General features: G+C 45.8%; 2 protein-coding genes across 15 annotated transcripts in view; one reads left to right on the forward strand and one right to left on the reverse strand.

The window, feature by feature from the left end:
* Positions 1-226, reverse strand: part of TTLL4 (tubulin tyrosine ligase like 4) — a 29,691-nt gene extending 29,465 nt beyond the window's left edge. For 7 of the 9 annotated variants that reach the window (XR_014539403.1, XR_014539404.1, XM_083575286.1 and 4 more), the window contains exon 1: positions 87-226. The gene's annotated coding sequence lies outside the window, so the exon portion shown is untranslated. The remainder of the gene's footprint in view (positions 1-86) is intronic. The other 2 variants (XM_083575282.1, XM_083575288.1) reach the window with 1 other exon arrangement.
* On the forward strand, positions 202-15,721 carry ZFAND2B (zinc finger AN1-type containing 2B). Of its 6 annotated transcripts, none has more exons than XM_083575693.1 (10): positions 202-339; positions 922-1,023; positions 7,788-7,882; positions 8,904-9,035; positions 10,043-10,194; positions 10,500-10,604; positions 11,373-11,448; positions 12,871-12,947; positions 13,545-13,632; positions 14,379-15,721. In XM_083575693.1, the coding sequence occupies exons 2-10, from the start codon at positions 969-971 to the stop codon at positions 14,415-14,417; spliced, it is 819 nt and encodes a 272-aa protein (XP_083431819.1). In that variant the 5' UTR covers positions 202-339; positions 922-968; the 3' UTR covers positions 14,418-15,721. The 6 variants fall into 6 exon arrangements, with proteins under 6 accessions (XP_083431819.1, XP_083431818.1, XP_083431816.1 ...); XM_083575692.1 differs by having other exon boundaries at positions 289-404; positions 918-1,023; XM_083575690.1 differs by lacking the exon at positions 202-339 and adding an exon at positions 453-610 and having other exon boundaries at positions 915-1,023.
* The last annotated feature ends 4,124 nt before the right edge of the window (positions 15,722-19,845 follow it).

Consider the following 19,845-nt stretch of genomic DNA (forward strand, 5'->3'; position numbering starts at 1 on the left):
ACACCCTCGTGAAGGGAGACGGGAAGGGAGGGACAGGCGAGCGGCAACCCGGCGCTGGGGGCCACGGGGCCCCATTCCCGACTTACCGGCTCCGGGGCGGGCGGTGGCTTGGCCCCCTCTAGCCCAACCCGAACCTCCCGCCGTCACCATAGAGACACTTCCGGCTGAGGCGGGACCAGAATGCCGCGTGCGGCGGCTTCAAGCGCACCCCGCCCCACTCCCCTCACTCAAGCGTATGAGGGACGCTGACGGAACTGCCCGGCATAAGGAAAAAGCGGGAACTACGCAACGCGTGACTTCAGCTACCATCATACACCGCGCCATTCCACTTCTAGGCGTGTAGAAGGCGGCTTAGGATCCAGGAAGCGCGTCCAGCGTTCTACTACATTTCCCAACATTCCGCGGTGCTAAGGCAAACGGGGCTCCTTCCCGGGGCGGGGCGGGGCTAGTGACAAGGAATGTCTGATTGAATTTCTCGAATGTCCATAGCATGGCCATATGCGCCTTGCAAAATGACGTCACCGAGCCTAGGAGCGGAAGTGGGTGGGGTGGGAAGAGCCAAGGTTTCCTTGTTTGCAGCAGAGAAGGCGGAGTCTACCTGCTGTTTTTGGTACTGATCTGTCCCCCTCCCTGCTTTCTCCTGTTTTCTTCATGGGTTCTCCTGTTTTCTTCTCCTTCCTGCTATGTGGCTTATCTTTAGCCGACAATGCTGTTCTCCCTTCTCTTTCCACACCGTTTGGGTGCTATGCCCCCCGCCCCTTCGTTAGCTGCTGAAGCACCCATGGGTGCTGCAGCTCCTCCTCCTCTTTCTTCTCACTCTGTCCCCGTGGGTGCTGCGGCATCTCCTCCCTCCTTTGGTGAAAACACCCTCCTGTTCTCTGATCCTGCAGTTTCTAACCCTGTTTTTCCCACAGCAGGTAGGATTATTGCCCCTCATCCCTCGCTGACTCCAGCCCCGTTGCAGCGCCATGGAGTTTCCAGATTTAGGTGCCCACTGCTCAGAACCATCTTGCAAGCGCCTTGGTGAGAATCTGTCTCTAGCTGCATGCCTCACATGGACTCCCTTCCTGGTTTCTATCTCCTTGGGGAACTAAACTGAGGTCAAGGGACTGGGATTGGGAAGGATTATAGTTTGGCAGAGGTTCTCGTGTTCAGTCCCTCGACTCTGGGCTGGGAAAGGCTCCTGTCAGATCGTGGAGAGTCTTTGCAAGTTTGTGCAAACAGTTCCGAGCTAAGTGGACAAAGGTAAAAACGGGTGGGGTGGGATGAGGAGGGACGAAATACTGTGTCAAGATAGGTAGTAAACAACAGCCACTAAAACAGGGTGAGAAGCAAAACTCTGTTTGCAGCTGTGACACAAATACAGACTAGTCATCAGAATTCTTCCATTCTACCCCCCAATACAAAGAGCAGCGTGGTGTTTCATAACAGGTTGTACTACTGAGTGTGGGAGCCTGGATTTTCTGCGTCTGCTTACGAGTGTGTGTTCTGGGGCTGAATATCAGAATTCTTGTTTTTGAGTCAGATTTGCCCTTCAGCCAAGGGATGTGTTTTGAAGCTAAGCACACTACGCAAAAATTTTCCACTGAAATGAACCTTGAGCATGTTGTGGAGCTGTAGTTACATGAAAGTGTTAGCAGGCAGATTTGTGCTGATTTTTTCAAGGGCTTCTGTTTTCTCAACAGTTCATATCTTGTTTTGGTAAGTACTGATGACTTCTAGGAACTAGCTAGAAAATTTCTGAAATAGCTTCTGTCATCATGCTCAAGTTATGCTGGTAGTATGTTGCAGCTTGGATAGCATGTCATGATGGCTCCAGCATATGCTTTGCTTGTGGGGCACAGCATGTTAAAAGGGCTTGCCTCCATTTAGGTGGTATATTAGTGTTGGTACTTGGAATTATGTTGAAAGCTAACAGGTGAGTAGGTGAATCTCTATGGAGACGCACCCTTGGTATTTTCCAAATTATAAATGATCTTGGTGTCCCAAGTTGCTTCAGTGCTTAAAGTAATGGCATAAATTTCATTCCCAGAAGAAATTGAGCAAGTGCTAATGATCATAGCACACTGCACAGTCTTTGTTTTTGTTTTCATTAGCTCTACCTTTAAGGGAAAGGCCATAGCTCAGTGGTAGAGCAACTGCTTTATTATTGATCAAGGTGGCAGAGAGAGTGATGGCAGAGCAGAACTGGAGTTCCTAGAGAATGCAGACGATCAGGATCCATCTCAGGTTGGAATCAGGCACAGTTTTGGGACTGAATAAGCCTTGGTTACTTGGATAGATGATCCCTATTAAGAGCAGGACAAGTGGAATGTGCCTGTGCTTCTGTCTCCCAGCCTGTGGCTTTTGAAGCCATTGATCAGTGTCCTCCGGGAACAGCATGGTGGGATGAGTGTTGGGGGCACTTTTTACATTGGCTCCATTCCTGCGTACAGGGCTATGTCCAGTGAATAGCACTGAGAGATTGCATCTTTGTCCCATGGTCCTTTGGTTATGCTGTGCCACAGGGCATGGTTCTGCTGCTGTTTGGAGTAGTTCTGTTTCTCCGTAACATCTGAGACACAAGAGGCTGTGTTTGGTCTGGAACATTGTCTGGATGCAGTTTTGGAATGGATGAAGGCAAATAAACTGAGCTTAAACCCTGGGAAAGATGGAGGTACTGTAGATAGATGGTTCCTGTGTCTGAGAGATGAGCCATTTGCCGGTTACTCCCCCTCTGAAACAACAGGTTTGTGGGTGCTCCTGGATCCATCTTTGTCACTTGAGTTTCAGATTGCCTCAGTGGCTAGGAGTACGGTACATTTTACCAGCTATGGCAGGTGCATCAACAATAGCCATTCTTGGATAGGGATAGCCTGGCTGTGGTAATTCATGCACTGGTAACCTCAATTCTTGATTACGGCCTGTGGGGCTACCCTTGTGCTTGTTTCAGAAGCTCAAGCTGCTGCAGACTGCTATGGGTGGGCTATTGATGGAGGCAGGAACATAACCCTGGTGCTTAAAAATGTGTACTAGCTTGTTACATGTTACTGGTCAATCAATCAAATCCATTTATTGTGAGGACCATGCCTGTGCACAAACATCAACACTACAATAGTTAAAAATATTAAAATTCATTACATACTATGCCAACAAAACCTTCTTCCCACAGAATAGAAAACGAGGGAAAACGAGCAACGAGTTAAACAGACGATGAAGGGGTCTTTACATTGTCGTCCATAAATCTTTCCCTGGCTTTCATGGCCTTCATCACAAAAACCGCTACCACATGGGTGATGCATGGGTTTGCATCAACTAACAAAAATTTTACTCTATCTTCAGGACTGGTTATAGAATTGGGTATAATTTGCAGCAATGCGTCTCTAAAGCCCGAGTAAATGGGGCAATAGAGGAGGTAATGTGTGAGATCCTCTTTAATTTTCATAAGGCAAGGACATAAACGGTGTTCTACTGGGGTTTTTGTGTATCTACCGGTCAAATAAGCAGTTGGCAATGTTTGGAACCGTGCCGTAGTAAAAGCTCTCCGGAGGGTGGGATCAGTGATCTCCGGCAAGTAGTTGGCACAGATTTTGACTGCTTTTACTCGAGGGAACCAGTAGAAAAACCCAGAGTTTTTTATCTTAGTGGAATCCAAAAAGGCGTCTTTTTCAAAGATCCATTCCCGAACTTTTTTTTTTAATAAATTTTTATTGATTTTCCAACATATATTAAAACACAATACAACTAACATCTAACAACACATAAACAAACAAACATATAAACACGTATAATTTCTTAACCTCTTTTTCTTGAACCTTGTTTCAAACGACTTCCCCATACCTCCCTTTTCTGCATCCCTATTTTAAACTTTTCCAGCAACCCCTAATTTCAATACTTATAATTCAGTTTCTAATCTTTTTCCTCTTACCCAATTATTTGTCACTGCAATTCTGTTTTACATTACCCATGACATTTTAGCACTCATTAATTTTACAACAGTTCTTAAGATAAACTTTAAATTTCTTCCAATCTTCTTCCACCGTCTCTTTCCCTTGGTCACGGATTCTGCCAGTCATCTCAGCCAGTCCCATATAGTCTATCACCTTCGTCTGCCACTCTTCCAGCATGGGTAGTTCTTGTGTCTTCCAATACTTTGCTAAAAGAACTCTTGCTGCTGTTGTAGCATACATAAAAAACGTCCTATCTTTCCTTGCCACCAATTGGCCCACCATGCCCAGGAGAAAGGCCTCTGGTTTCTTGTGAAAGGTACACTTAAGTACCTTCTTAATTTCATTATAGATCATTTCCCAAAAGACATTCCCGAACTTTATCAGGGCTCCACAATTTGAGAGTATTAAACTCAGGTAGGTTGTATCTAGATAAAATGTCTAGTAGATTTTTATGCCAAGTGGTATTATTTTGTAATGATACAAAGGCTTGTTTAGCCAATAAGGTGTTCGGGGCATCTATGAGGTTGGTGAAAAAACGCAGGAATCTTAAGTGGGCCCTGGCAGACACAGAGGGTAATCCTACTTCCACTCTTAGGAAAGCTGCCGGAGTGCTCTGAGGGAGGCCTAGAATTCTTCTGAGATAAAAATTTTGGAAGATTTCAAGCCGTTCTAACAGCTTCTGATTCCATCCCCAGAGTTCTACTCCGTATAACATCTGGGGAATCACTTTTCCAACAAAAGTTTTTAGTGCCGGGGTCACCAGTTGCCCTCCCCTCGAATAAAAAAAGCTGAGCAGAGCACCAATTGTCCTACGTGCTAGAAGGGCTACAGTCTTGAAGTGGGCAAGCCAGCTAGATGTAGCTTGGAAAGTGATACCAAGATATTTAAAGAGAAGACATTGTTCAATTTTGTGTTCATCTAAAGACCATCTGAATGTGTGGCGAGCTCTAGTAAATACCACAATTTTTGTTTTATCATAATTTATCTTTAGAGAGTTTTGGGAACAATAAGCTACGAGCCCCTCCAGCATGCTATGTAGGCCCGAGCCCCTCCAGCATGCTATGTAGGCCCCTTCGAGTGAGTGCCATGACCGCCATGTCATCAGCATATAGCAGTATATTCAGGTGTTTGCCTTCCAGGGCAGGAGCTGATGACTTATACTTTGCCATATGTTGAACAATGTCGTTTATATAGAAATTAAAGAGGAACAGCACTAACAAACAGCCCTGTTTAACCCCTTTCCCCAGTGGCAGTGGGTCAGTATAGTTGCCTGACATCCCAGTTCTAATTTTAACTGTGATGTCTGTATGTAACTCTCTAAGTATTTTGAAAAGTCGTCCATCTATATCTGTGTCATATAGTTTTTGCCATAATTTGTCCCTACAGATTGAGTCAAAAGCGGATGTAAGATCTACAAAAGCCACAAAAAGTTTGCTCTTATGTGTCTTTGTATACTTATCTATCATTGTCTGTAATACCAAACAATGGCCTATTGTACTATGGCCCTTTCTAAACCCTGCCTGTTCCGGATTAAGCAAGTTAGAGTGGTCAGCCCAGTCAACCAATTTATTTAACAGGTGGCGAGTATAAAGTTTATACACAATGTCCAGGAGACTTATGGGGCGATAGTTTGAGGGGTCTTGGGGGTCGCCCTTCTTATAGATGGGGGCTACCAGGCTCAGTTTCCAATTTTCTGGGATTTTGCGTGTATCATTTATTACCGTAAATAGTTGGGCCAAAAAAGCAGCCCACCACTGGGCATTTAGTTTAAGCACCTCAGGAGGAATCATATCTTCACCGGGAGCTTTGCCATTCTTGAGTGTTTTAATTAGCTGTAAACATTCTAATTCGGTAACAGGATCCCAGCCCATTAATAGATCGTTTTTAAGAGGAGGAAACTGGCTCGGTTTAGGGTTAAGGTTAGGGTTATATAGCCAGGAAAAATGTTGGTACCATAAGTTAGATGAAATACTGTTGGTTACAGTTATCCCTTTGGGTGAAATTCCCTGAGCAATTATTGTTACTGGTCAGGTGCACAGTTCTTGTATTAATTTGCAAGACCCTTAGCTACTTGGGTCTAGGATATCTTAAGGATTAGCTGGTCCCCTACATCCCTGTCTGATCACTGAAATCTTTCAGGGAGTCTCTGTTGGTTGTCTTCCATGGTTCAGATGAATGTCTCGTACCTACTAGAAGCTGTGCATTCCTTATAGTGAATCCAAGCTTATGGAACTCTCTCCCAACTGAGATTTGATAGACATTCTTCTTGCTGAACTTCAGGCATATGACAAACTTGCTTTTTAAAAAAATATTTTTTATTATTTTTCCAAATTATTACAAATCAAACCAAATTACTTTAATACAAATTCTTAAAATCTGGTTTCCTGCTCCTGTTACAAACACATGTTTGCAACTTTCTCATCCCAGCAGATACTTTAAGGTAGTGTTTGGGTTTATGTTAAGTTTTATTATCCATTTTTATTGTTTTGTTTTTTGTATGGTTTATTAGTAATGCTAATGATTAAGTGGTATATAAATTATTTAAATAAATATCCAGAAAGTTCCAGGTTTGATTCCTGGCATCTTCTGATATGGCTGTGAAAGATTACTTCTAACTGAACTCTTGGGAGAGTGGCTGCCCTTCAGTGAGCTAGGTTGACTCAGTATAAAGGCAGCTTCCTTTGCTACCTGTCTCATATGAACACACATCCCTTATACCAAGAATGGAAAATTTATGGTCCTTCATATGTCGCTACTTACACCACCCCTAACCATTGGCTACACTGATTGGGGATGGGATGGTAGTTGGAGACAAACAACATCTGGAGAGTTGCAGGTTTCCTCACTTCTACCTTACCCAGCCACGCTCTCTCATACAAGACGACCAATCTGTCTAGCTTCGTGGAATCCCAGATACAGTGGTACCTCGGGTTAAGAACTTTGCTTCAGGATGAGAACAGAAATCGTGCAGCGACGGCGCAGCAGCAGCAGGAGGCCCCATTAGCTAAAGTGGTGCTTCAGGTTAAGAACAGTTTCAGGTTAAGAACAGATCTCCAGAATGAATTAAGTTCTTTACCCGAGGTCCCACTGTAATAACATTAACACTGGTGCTTTTTAGCTAGAAAATACTAGTTGTGTTTGCATGCTTCAGACAGAAAGGATTGCAGCCCATCATGCTGATGCAAGAAACTGCTATGGTCAGGGATTGGGATCCTTCTGAGGGTGCTACCTAGGATGAAATGTAAACTGCCCTCTTATGCAGATGGGCTTTGAAACAGGTCCCACTGTTTGTGCCAGACATGGGGTTCACACACCCCAGTGTTTGTTGAAGTAGAAGCCCTCTTACTGTGTAGAACTTGGTGTGTGTGTGTGTGTGAATGTTTGAGAACATTTTGCTTAGTTGTCCACAATCTTTTATTGCACGCCAGGTTTTTCTCTACCAACTCAGCCACCTGCCATGCAATCTGGCTCTGGCTCAGTTTCTCGATAAGACAAAAATAAATGCACTTTCTTCCTGTCCTATTTGTAGAAGCTTTTTCCTAGTTCTCTTTATTTGAAGAGTTCTGGGGAGAATTGGATATTAGCTTGTTACTTGAGCCCAGCAGTCAGGGGCTGCAGAAGGGAGTAGCCTGGATCTTATTTTCCTAGTTGCATACCTATTTGAGTCTCTGTTAGTCATCAGTTACTATGGCATCGTCATTGTGCTCAGATCTTTTCTTACCTTTCCCCTATGCTCTTGGGAGATTGCATATCCAGTGTGTTCTTGGCTTAAAATAAAGGATACCTAGCAAGTCCCGTGTAGGGCTGCAGAGAAGACAGCTGCAACTCTTCATTGTATTGTCCTTTCCTGCCCCTCAGATTTCCTCCCCCTGAAATGTGATGCTTGTGAGCAGCTGTTTTGCACTGACCACGTTGCCTACGCCCATCACAACTGCACTTCGGCTTACAAGAAGGTAAGTGAAACTTGGAGGGGACAGTCTGGTCGCTTGTGGCACTCTGACGCATCAGGTGTAGATGCCCTCTCCGTGTTCATGAAACACACTGACCTTGTCTATGCCAAAGGGTGGAATTTGTCCTGCTGCGGAGGAAGCTGTTTCTTTTCAAAATCTGAGCATTTTCTGGAGGTGCTTCTTATTGGGACTGTTGGTTTGTTGTTGTTGTTACTTCAGTTATTCGTTCAAAGGCTCCCTGTGCAGCAAACACATCATTAAATGATTATAATTAGAAACATTATGAAAGCTGTTTAGAAACAATCAACTTTCTTCCAGCCAATGATTTCAGGGTTGCCAGGAATAGTAGCTTTCAGGATCAGATAGCTGAGTAAACAGGACAATTTAAAAATTCCTTCTGAAGGTTAGTAATGATAGAAAAAAATACACCTCACTAGGGATGGCATTCCACAAGTGGAGACCCACCACTGAGCAGGCCCTGTCATGGGTCAATGCCAACCAAGTGGTTCCTAGTGGCTGTAATGGGATATTACACTTTAATGGGACGATGTTCACTCTCTTTAATAGTGAACTTAGGTGGTGAGTGCTGACAGAAATGGAGCCACAACAGGGCCGCTGATGGACAAAATAGATTATTTGGGGATTATATGCACCCCATAGTCACCTTTGATTGAACTTAACCGTCAATGGATCCTTTATTTTTACCTTACATATATCTATCTATCAATCATCTATCTATCTATACAGTATCCCAGTGGGCAAAAGAATCTCCCTAAACAGCCAGTGAAAACTGCACCTGCTCAGTAGATACAGAATTTTGAAAGTCAGTTAGAAAATAAACATGGAGATTAGGGGGTGGGGCGGATGGAGAACAGAATACTCTCCTTGGAAGGCATGGCCCTAAGGAACCATGAACAGGAGCACACCTTAGGAGATGAGGAGACCCTGCAGCATCTAGTATGCTCTCATACTGAGTGGGCCAGGGGCCATTGTGTAACCTGCACTCTATCTGTTCTGTCCCCAGGATGTGCAGGTCCCTGTGTGCCCACTCTGCAGCATCCCGATCCCTGTCAAGCGGGGAGAGATGCCTGACATTGTGGTGGGAGCACACATTGACCAGGACTGCAAATCGGACCCAGCTCAGCGCAAGCGCAAGGTAAGAGGCTTCATCTGTCCTCTCTGCTGCCTCTTGTGGGACACATTGCATTAAGTCCATCAGAATAGATAGGTGGACAATACAACAGTTGGATGCAACCTTAATTTTGTGTTTTTGTGTGCATATAGAAATATTCTATTCATATAGAAATATAATTTCCTTATAAAATAATATTAAAACATATACACACACAAAATCTGATGTGCCCTGAAGTCTGGATTGTGTGTCCCAGTGGACTCTGGGTTCCACAAGCAGGTTTGGGGCCATTATTCAGTGATAGTGTGTGTTTTCTTACAAAAAAGTACCTGTAATTTCCAGGTCAGGCGGGGAGAGACCCCTGTCCCAAACCCTGCAGAGTCTTTGCCAGTCAATCAGCTAGATGGACCAATCATCTTGATATAACACAGCTTGCTATGTTCCTATGCAGTGTGGTCCAGATGGTTAGGGGTCCTTTCAATGGCAGAACTGTGAGCAACCCACAATTTGGGATTTCTGTGGGTCTTTCTCTGGAGGGTATCTGAAGGGCTGGGATAACAGATGAGCTGTGCATCCAAACTGAGTAGCACTAGTGAGTTTAGACTGGCTGCAAAGTTCAGACTGGCTACAAGCCAAATAGGGGCCAGCCAAGTTAGAAGAGCAAGCTTCAAAACAAGGGTGGGGGAAATGTGTGGCCCTCTAAATATTGGACTGTAACTCCCATCAACCCCAGCCAACATGGCCATGGTCAGGAATGATGGGTGTTGTAGTCCAGCAGCATCTGGAGGCCCATTCTTGGGGACTACCGTAATTCGGATGTAATTTCTCATTGGTTAGAGGCTTGCAGTTTGGCATTTCCTTGTCATTTGGGCAGTCCAGGACCTCCATGCACACTGCCCAGGCTTGCGCCCCAGAGAGATCACTTCGCAATGAGCAAAGGTCTCTTGTATGCATTTACAAAGCAGATGTGTCCTGGGTGCCTTCCTCCCCCCCCCAACTGTCTTGAATCACAACTGTGTCCATCTGCCTAGATCTTTACCAACAAGTGTCAGAGGCCTGGCTGCAAGCAACGAGAGATGATGAAGGTTCTGTGTGACCAGTGTCACGGCAACTTCTGCCTCAAGCACCGACACCCACTGGATCATGATTGCGCTGGCCCTGGGCATTCCCTCTCCAAGGCAGGGTAAAGGCGGGACAGAGGACTGGGCTGGGCAGAACGGCTGGCATGTGCCAGACACACGCTTGCAGCCATGCAGTAATGCTGGTGTGCATTCTTCAGGAGACAGTGCTTTCCTCCCCATCCTTGGTTGTTCCAGCACACGAGTCGGGGACCTGTGGCCCTCCAGATGTTGATGGGCAGCAGTTCACATTGTCCCTGAAAGGATAGTGCTGGAGTGGATTCTTGCTAGTCTCAGGGGAAGGGGGAAGGGCTTGCTGCAATGGCGAGAGAGGTGCTCCTGTTACCAAGAGTTGTGTTTCCCATTTCAGGAGTGCCGCGATTGCCAGAGCTCAAAAACCTGCCAAAGCACCTACAAGCACTACACCCAGCAACGGAGCCACGAGAGCTGCTGCAGCTCTGCCAACCTCCAGCAGGTACAATAACTGCCCGAGTCTACATTGTCCCCTACGCTTTAAGTGAAATTGCGCAAATTGGAAACACCATTTTAAAAGCCTGCAAACACCTCATTCCGCCCCTGCCCCCTTTTGTGACATTTTTGCGATGTTTGGGGTCACTTCTGAGTTCGGCGCAATACGCTGTCACAGTCACGCACATGTGGGACACAACTATTGCTGCCTGTAATAGTTTTGATCCCTGACACTTCCCTACCACTTAAGGTTTGTCTCAGAAGGAAGTGGTTCAACCCAACCCATAGACATCTCATGGCCCTCCAAGCAATTGTTGTCCGCATGCGACAGCCCAGACCACCAATTTTGACAGTGAGAAAGGGGGGTGGGGAATAAAATAGACGTAGTGCTCAGGTGGGCGAAGAGATTTAAACCCCTCTGCCTAATGAGGATGCAAATCACCCACCCACCAGTTAAGCCGTCTGCCATCTTCATGAATAGGCTGGTGGGGCTGCGTGTGTGCCTGTATAGGTGTGCAAAAGTGTGGGGTGACCACAGCCATGGCACCCACAGCCCCCAAGGGTTGACCAAGGGTCCTTGGACGAAAATAAGTTAGCCAGTTAACCATCGCTGTGTATGTGCGTGTTCCAAACCCAGATCCCAGTTTAGCCTTCTCTTCCTGCTCCTTAAGGCTTTAAATCTGACCCTGGTGGATCATCCCTGGGGATTTTCCCTCTCCATCTTACATTCCTCACAAGTAGTGACAGTTGACATCTCTTCTTTGTTTGCACACAGAGCCAGTGAGATGGCAAGAGCACCTCCTCCGCCACAAAGCATATCTCCTCCAGTGGTTGCCCTGCAGAATGGATTGGTAAGTCCTGGCCAACAAACTGGGCATTTTCACCATTAAACACAGGCTGTTGCCTTTCCCATTGCACATATGCCACTCTCCAGGTAAATGGCTGCAAAGTGGCTATATGTTGTTAGGATCACATTCCAGAATATACTGTGAGAGAATATATAATATGAGAGAAAACAAATGGCTTGCAAAACTGCTTGCAGTCTTAAGCAGGAAAAAATGGGAATAAGACAGAAATACAAAGTTGTGTGTTTCCTGGTTTAAGACAGTAACAGTTTTAAGACTGCAATCCTAAACCCACTGAGATACACACACACACACACACACACACACACACACACACACACACACACAGCATTGTCAGTTACACAAATGGGTTTCTTCCCTGAGTATAAACGTAGAAATATTAGAAGTCAAATAGGTTTAAAAGGACCCAAATGCAGGGTGGGGTGGAACTGACAGGCAGAAACAGGGGAAATGCATTTTAAGAAGTTTTTGTTTGTAAAGAAACAACAAACTGTGAATATTTGCAGGAAAAAATGTTCTAGTGTTAAAAAGAAGCCAGAGAAAAAGGATGGTGGTAGTTGGGACAAGAAATCCTGGGTGTAACAAGGAGAAGAGTCGTGTATAAGTGTTCAGAATGGAATCCAGTGGGGAACCAAGGACAGATCAGGAGGAGAGGCAAATAAGTAAGAGCTTCAAAAGTGAGAACAAAAATCTTAAGCTGAATTACAAATGAAACCAAGAAGCCAGGAAACGGAGAGAGAAATAATGTATTGTCTTGTGGGTGCCTTCACTTGTAAGCCTCGTCTCAGCTTACAAGTGGACATATCGCTTCATGTCCTTTGTTTAATCTGCATCTGTGAGTGGTCGCTGTGGTGGGACAGGGTGGGCTGGGTCCAGATTTGTCCACTGTGGCACTCTGCTAACTGGATGCACCCAAGGCCAGAAGTGGGGGAGGTGATTTTCTGCAGTTCTTCCTTTCCCGTAGGTCTTGAGAAAGTCTGCTCCAGAGGGTTGGAAAGACAGTATTGGTGACTGCAGGGGAAAGGGGAAAGCTGGTAAAACTTCCTTTCCCCCCACCCAAACTCCCTCTAGTGAAAACCTCCACAGTGGGGTAGAAGAGCTGAAAGAAAATTCACACCTTGCAACCAATGCGTCCCTTTGGTTTGATAGTACATGGGCAGATGAGTCTAAAAAGTCTGGGGCACAAATTTACATGGCCCTCTAGGGGCTGTGGTGGCTCATTCACCAGAAGTAATGTTTTTAGTGTTCACTCTGGAAGTGTATACTCGATTCTGACCAAACTATGCCCCGTAGGGTACAATATACATCAGGAGGCTTAGTTTGGTCTTGGTATATGCTTTGCCCTGTACCTATAAGCTGCAAGTTGCTGCTCCTCCACAGCAGGCTGAATCTGCTTTTGTGTTTCAGAGTGAGGAGGAAGCGCTGCAGCGAGCCTTGGAGATGTCCCTAGCAGAGGCAGTGCCCACCCAACCACAACCCTGCAGGTACAGCACGGTTGCGCCAGCCCTGCAGAGATCAGCTGGCTTCAAGATCTTACTGGCGCCACTGTGCCAGGCTGCCTGCTTGGAATCTGCATATATGGGAGACTCTCTGGCAGAGAATGGATGGGGGGGGGAAGGCTGTGTTAACATTCATGTGCCCAGAGGACTGTTGACCTCAATTCCAGTCCTCTGAGTGTAAGGAGAGCCTGCTGGATCAGGCCAATGGCCCATCTAGTCCAGCAGATGCCTGTGGGAAACCGGCAAGCAGGATCCGGGCTTGAGAGCACTCTGTCCTCCTGTGGTTTCCAGTAAGTGGTATTGAGAAACATTACTACCTGCAGCTGTGGAGGCAGAGCATAGACGTCTGTGCTGCTTAGGCCCTCAAAGCATTAAATACAGATCTAAATGTGGTGAGATCACTATGTGCACACCAACATACTGACCTCTGCTTGGAGGTTTTTATTATTTAAAGGGAATGCAAGTTCTTGTTAAAATAAATCACTCCCCTATCTCGGGAGGAATGTGCCAGGAAATTGCTGGGGGGTACAGATTCTTAATTGTGCAGCATGCCTGACTCATCCAGTCCTGTGTCTCAAACAGCGCCCAGGAAGAGGAAGACCTTGCACTGGCTCGGGCCCTGTCGGCCAGCGAGGAGGAATACCGGCGGCAGCAGCAGCAGCAACAACAGGTGAGCAAGATGAGGCAATTCCCACAAAGTCGCTTCTGATCCTCCTCCTGCACATAGACTCTGCCAATCTACTTCCTTGTGAGTAAAAGAGGACAATCTCGTCAAGGAAGTCCAAAGCCAAACCAACCAACTAGAGCCCAGATCAGATCAGCTGCCTTTAGGATCTTTTCTTATCAGCTTTTATTGTATATGGAACTCTGGAGGCTGGATGCTCCTGGGTTTGGTAAATGCTTTTAGCTGCAGGGAGGAGTAGGTTAACTAACTACACTGCCCAGCTTGGGGAGAAGCAGGTATCCCAAAGGGTCAGGCAGACTTGTGCACTGCAGATTTTTTCACATAGATTTAAATCTAACCCTTGACCACCAGTCCTGTTTGCAAATTGGGATTACAGAACAATGGCCCTTTCCCTCTCTCCTTGCAATATATTTTCGTCATCCGCTTGCATTTACGCCACTTGCCCTCAAAACGGTGCCCAAAGCAGTTCACAAAATATCAAGTGAACAATTAAGTATAACCATTTAATATATATATTAGAAATAATATCATTAATAAATATATCCATACAAGTTTGGTCTATTTGTTTTAGACAACGTGATTTCACAGCTTAAAACAAAACAGGAGCGAGAATAATGCCCTCCACCATCATTTTATATATAATCATAGAATGTAAAACAGTTGGGCAGGGAGGGAAGGATGTGCTGCCCTCTCTGGCTGTTCTTACCTTCAGCATATTTGTGTCCTCCTAGGCTCGAAGCACAAAGCCCTCCAACTGCTGTCTGTCCTGAGCACAATGAGACGCTATCGGCACGTGGATCGTGCCTGGTCACCATGGTTCTTCTGTCCCCACCTGGGTTACCTCCTTCTGCCGCTCCCTCAGGACTACTAACAATGAACCAAAGGCTGAACTCCCTGCCTGGTCCTCATAGTCCTCTCTCTCTCTCTCTCTCTCTCTCTCTCTCTCTCTCTCTCATTGATACACAGCTATTGTCACCTTGCACTGTGACCATCAGACACCTTCTGGGGTAGCTGGCAGTATTTCTCCCACTGGATGGAGCAAGTGGTAGCCCTGGGGTAGGGTTCCCAGTCTTTCCACCAGAGCCGTGGCTGGCATAGGCCACAGCAGTGGAAAGGGGGAGTGGAGTGGCCGGTAGCATTGGCATCAGTCGGGTTAAACCTCAAACTGTCAGCTGTGTAGGGGAAGGTCCTACAGCTGTGGGGAGTTTGAAAGAGAGGCCCCCCACTCTCTTAGCCTGTGGCAGTCCCAAAGCTGGACAGTAGGTGGTGCTAAACGCTTTGCAGAGAGCTTTCTCCCCACCTTATTCTTGGTGCTGCTGGGCTTCCTCTTGCTACCTATCTGTTTAGGGGAAGCTGTGGGTGGGGAGATGTCTTTCTAAAGCTGCTCTTGCACAGTTTCTCTGTCAAATACTGGTGCTGCTGCTGCGTCAGAAGCAACAGCAGGGACATTCAAATCATGGGAAGCACAATGCAATGCCCAAGTCCTCCAGGAAGAGGCGGGATTCGTGATAGTCACAGCGAGCGAAGGACGAGATCTCTGGGACCTGTTCCATGTAATCCCTTCCCCTGCTGAGAAGGTGTGTCAGGATTCTCCCCTTCTCTGTGTTTCCTGACTAAGGCTGTTTCTGCCAGCACCCTTCTCTGAACGTCTGCCAAAGATCAGCCTTGACCGACCGATCGTCCACCGGCTGCCCTATAATGCTAGGGAAGGGAGATCTCCGCTTCCAGTAGACGGCCAGCTTCTCTTAGACTGCATGTTGGCAAAGCTGGCTGGCCCCAAGCTGCACCCATACCTCAGTGACCACATGGATGTCTTTCTTCTGTCTGATGCATGCTTTGATCAGGCACTGTCTTCTACCAGATGTATAAAAGAAAACGTTTGTTTTTTACAGCCTTGGGCTTCAGCTGTATGCTGTGCAGCAATTATTAAAGTCCCTCCCTCTGCAGGGGCCACTGCATCATCCAGCAGTCTTTGCCTTTGCTATTATCACCTCCAGTGTTGTGGGAGGAAAGATGTGAAGGCAGGGCATTGTGGGAAAGCTGGTGGGAGCCAATAAAGTCACAGATAGAACCAGCTTGTCCTTTGCTTTCATGTTCTTTGTTTTTCTGGAGAGTACACAACACATTCATCCTTTCCAGATGGTTGTGGGTGGGTGGGAAGGAGTTTGGATTTCTCTAAGAAAATGCTCAGCATTTGGGAGTGGGACTAGCAATTCTAGTATACTGTCCCCCTGTGCTGCTCAGGAGTAACATGGCAAAGCGTGTAGACTAGTCCAGGGGGATTAACTTCATGCCAGGCAATTTTAAAGTCATGATTTATGGTAACATTTTCTAGTTGTTTGTTTTTTAATCAAGTTTCCATTTCGACATGCATACACTTCCAGAACAAGCATGCATGTTATCCGGTTGCCAAAAGAAATAAAATCAATTGATTTACAGTGAAAGAGAGCCTTTATGCAACCTAAAAGCCTAGTTCAAATCCTTTGGTCATGCAAGCCAATATTATATGCTGAAAGACCAGACTTGCTCTCTTTTTCTTCTCTCTGCACGCATGCATAGATACTAAGGAAGATGTTTTGCTTAAAGGCTGTTGCACGCTGATCTGAAAGTAAAATTTTAGAATTGAACAAAAGGGCATGGATAGGATCGGGCTGCAAGGGCCTTCTAAAATTTCATAAGCAAGGGCTCATAGTGGGCAAAATGAGGTTCATTCAGGACTTGGGCAATAGCTCCCAATGCTTTTTCTGTAGTAGAGTTGTATATGTTCATAACTTGAAACTGAACACATTGCATAGCTCAGATAGTTGGATAGCCTGCAGTTGGAAAATGGCTCTGGATGATTAGGATGGCATCTCTTGGCTCCTCATGCCTTAGATAACCCTGGATCCAGTAGGAAGCCCACAATCATAAATACAATATTTTATTTTTATATTTGTTTTCTACATAGAAGGGCACCTGAAGTATCAGGTGGCAGCTGTGTTTGGTTTTCTTTCTTACATAGCTCTGGGGGTGTGATTTACCTAGTGAAAAGCTTCTACAGAAGTTCTCAGCAATGGGGTTCCCTTCCTGTGCCTCTAAAAATCGGCTCTGGAGGTGGTCAGGAGAACCCCCAGAACAGTGGGGGAGGGGGGATCGTTCCATCTGGCAAGCTGATACACTTGCACAGACAACATTCTTAATAGTGCAATGTTGGATTGGCCCATTGTGTTTGGTGCAACTTAGTTGTAAGCTTTGAACATTTTAGTTTTTTATTTTGAACTCAAGTTTTTTATTTAAAGTTATTTTAGCCAATATATATAAAACATTTAATTTAAATAAAGCTTTTCAATATTTTTAATTGCCAGGAATGGGGAATGATTAAACAAAAAGCTTTTTGATATTTTACAGCAACTATAACAGCGTAGCAATGTTATCTGAGGATGGAGCAGGTGGATGCAGGGATATGGTCCCAGCAGCTGTCGTTTGCAGCATAGTTAGGGCATCTGCCTAGAGAACGGAAAATGACCTTGAGCTAAAACAAGCCTTTAGGACGTGGCAGGCACCAAGCTGAATCCAGCCCACCTGCCATCCAAGGCAAACCTTCACAGGACTGAAATCGGTATTTCCTGCCTTCCTGAGATGGGAGAAATGGAAGGCTGCAGAACACTTGGGAGGCAGCCATAGGCAGTTGATGGGCTGTGTTTGGCTGGCTGCATCATAAATGGTGCAGGTTTGGCCTAAAACATTGAGAGGTGTCCGATTCATACACTAACGTCAGGTGCATCATCAGTGCTGTATATAAAGGAAGTGCATATTTGCAGTGGGGTGAATTTGGGCACTTGATGCAGCACTTTCTAACGCTGCCAGATTCACTTGCACCACTATTCATACATCGCATTATCTACAAAGCCCCCTCACTGTATGAATTGGGGGGGTGACCCCTATGCATCCAAAAGCCTATCTGACTTCCCTTATAGCGCTACACCATAGGTGGATAACCTGTAGCCCTCCATGTGTTCTTTTTTTCTGAAGTTTTCCAAAATTTCACACATGCATTTCAACACATAATAAAACCATTTTTTCCCCAACTTCCTACCCACTTTTCTATGGTGTTTCTGTTTCTCTCCCTCTGCTGCACTGTCTTCTGTGTCTTGAACCTTAACAAAACTACTATAATCTTTAATCCCTTCTGTTGCCCATGGTTCAAATCCTGCTCGCATGTTCATCCTATAATAATATTTAGCCCTCCATATGTTCTTGACTACAGTTCCCATCATCCCTGACCATTGTCCACCCTGGCTCTGCCTGCTGGGATATCCAGCTCTCAGCACATTACTGCAGTACTTGTGAATGGAACATGCAGGAATTCTGTGACTGAATGCAGGGCCTCTCCTGGACTTACTGGACCGAGTCATAGGATGTTGGTGGCAACAGCAGCAGCAACCATTGTGAAAAATTGCTACTTGAACCAACAAGAAGGACAGAGATCTCAATTGTAGGGACTTTCAAGTTGGGTGCAAAATTGTTCTAATTTCCTAGGCCAACGACTGTCCCAGATTACTTAAATAGAGGCAGAAGGTGATAAGGCTATAAACACACACAGGTTTCTCAACATCACAAGGTGAGAATTAAAGATCAAGGGAAGATAGGGTCAACTCTGATTACTGTAACACTGGACATTTCAAATCCTATGCTTAAGTTAATGATCAATAATTTGATTTCTGTTGTATCAGAAACAACTGCCGCTAATCTTTATTTTAAATACTGAGACAAATAAATCAGTTATCAGTGGTAACCTCTTGCTGTGAAAAGAAAGAAAAGGGGGGGACCCTTCAACTCACTTTAGAGGCTAAGTGGTTTATTGCATTTGTGGTAGTAAAGTTCATTGCACTTTGCAATAGACCAATTAACTTCAGAGGCACTGCTGCACTTGTTCTTTTCTAAACAACAAAAAACCAGAGTTTGATACTTGAAAAAAATCCAGCCCTGTTGCATCCTAATTGCCCTTTGTGCTGTGATGTTCTGTCAAGCTGAAATGCTCTTGGTCTATTGATTTCTGGAGGTGACCTTCAATTTCTGAAAGTGAGGTTCTACTTTTGTTAATGCCCCCCTCAGCAGCCAGCAGTGCTGCAACAAAGTGTTAATGTACTCCTCACAACAGAAATAAACATTTCTCCCTCTCTCTTGCACACTGCTCTTAATTCCATGCTTTACAATGGCTACATTTCTGGACGCCCTACACAGGAGAGTTTGGTAACTCCAATTTTTTTTCACATTTTAAACTCACTTAAATCATAGCACTATCATGACTACAAGAATAAAACAGGTGCCGCTTCTGTTTCTCAAATGGTAAGCACATTCATGCATGAATAAGTAGCATTTTGTTGAAGAAAGGGATAATGTGTTTTTAAAGAAGAAGAAGAATGAGCCAAGCATCTGTAATCATGTGCATGCCCAGCCTGCAGTCCCTTATCTTTCTGTATGAAGAACGAAAGGATCCTGTCTTTCTTCGGGGATCACTCGTAGCCCAGTAAGATTGTCTTCCATAAACACGGTTTTAACCATGAGTCCGTAAGTGACTGTGGAGGCCAATTCTGGACCCACACGTCCTTCCACAGTGGGGACATTGGTTTCCCGGAGGGAATTGATCAGGTGTGGATTTGCCAGGCTTCTTAGCACGTTTCTCCCTTGCGTTCTGAGTTCGAGAGTATAACCAGCATGAGTCCTGTTGGGCTCCATCGTGCTCCTTTCCGTCCAAGATGCTGATGCCAGGCCTATTTGCTGCTCCCCCATCTGCCACTCTTGGGATGGTCATTTGTCCTCCCTCCCCTCAGGCTTCAGGGCATTGGAGTCTGGCCCCACGGCCGGCCCTATCTGCAACACTGATGTTCTTTGGGACACAGTGGGACTTACTTCCGAGTAAACATGTTTGGGTTTGCACTCTTATCAGGGTGCGGAACGGGTCAGAACGCGTCCAACGTGGGGCCTGCAACCGAGGGGAGGGCTCTGTTGCTGCCATCGTAGGGCGTCCAGGTCGGCGCTTGACGCTCTTAGGCAGCCGCAGCAGCAGCTCCCAATTAAGCCTGCAGATGACAAAAACACGAGTGCGCGCGCGCACTCTGGGGCAGCCGCCTTCTTCCCGCCCCGTGGGGGCCACCGGCTGCAATAACAGCGAGAGAGGGACCGAGCAATGTACGGAACAGTTCAGCGTCGGGGGAT

This window comes from Podarcis filfolensis (assembly GCF_964270895.1).
Source record: "Podarcis filfolensis genome assembly, chromosome: 1".
Lineage (NCBI taxonomy): Eukaryota > Metazoa > Chordata > Lepidosauria > Squamata > Lacertidae > Podarcis > Podarcis filfolensis.